The 713-nt window shown below is 71.9% G+C and overlaps 1 protein-coding gene across 1 annotated transcript; it reads right to left on the bottom strand.

Annotated features, from left to right (window-relative positions):
* Positions 1-7: 7 nt before the first annotated feature.
* Positions 8-708, bottom strand: LOC115285025 (NAD(P)H-hydrate epimerase-like; the record flags this gene model as incomplete). Its single annotated transcript, XM_029931443.1, has 4 exons — positions 8-163; positions 240-350; positions 434-542; positions 620-708. Coding segments are annotated over 4 exons (465 nt in total), but the record flags the coding sequence as incomplete, so codon positions are not given.
* Between the last annotated feature and the right edge of the window lie 5 nt (positions 709-713).

Below are 713 nucleotides of genomic sequence, written 5' to 3'. Positions count from 1 at the left end.
GGGGCACTGCCCACCTGCCCGGGGGCGGGGCGAGAGCAGAGCCACCTACCTCTGGGGGCATTTCACCCAGGAAGGGGATGTCCATTTTCTGGCACTGGGTCACCAGCGCGTTGAAGAGTGGCTTGTTAGGCCTTTTGGGGTAATAGATGGTTGGCTGGTAGCCCTGGGGGAAAGGAGAAGGGTCGTTCAGGGCCGGATCTCGGAGCCCCCCGCCGCCCGAGCCCTTCCCCAAGACGCACAAAGAGCTTGAGGTGCCGGGCGCAGACCAGGCCGTCTCCTCCGTTGTTGCCGGGCCCGCAGATGACCAGGACCGTGGGGGGGCTCCGGGACGTGGACGTGGGCGGGTAGGCCTGCAGGCGGAGGCAGGAGGCGTCACGGGCCGCTCCACCACCCCGCGGCGCCCCGGCCCGTGGGCCCGCCCGGCGCCACCGACCTTGGCGATGGCTGTGGCGCAGCTGAGCCCCGCCAGCTCCATCAGCTGGTCCACGCTGAACTGGTACTCGGTGAACAGCTCCTGGTCCACGGCCTGGGCCTCCTCCTGGCTGCGGACACCCATGGCCTGAGTCCCAGTCCCGCCCCGGCTCCCGCCCCGGAGCGAGTCCGCCCGGGCCTCGCCTACCTCAGGTACTTCACCGCCGGGCTCGCCATGAGCGCCGGGTCCCCGCGGCCGCCCGACTGCGGCCGCCGCGTCCCCCACCAGGCTGGCCCCGCGC

This window comes from Suricata suricatta, unplaced genomic scaffold, assembly GCF_006229205.1.
Source record: "Suricata suricatta isolate VVHF042 unplaced genomic scaffold, meerkat_22Aug2017_6uvM2_HiC HiC_scaffold_34231, whole genome shotgun sequence".
Taxonomy (NCBI): Eukaryota; Metazoa; Chordata; class Mammalia; order Carnivora; family Herpestidae; genus Suricata; species Suricata suricatta.
This window is presented reverse-complemented; position numbering and strand designations above follow the sequence as displayed.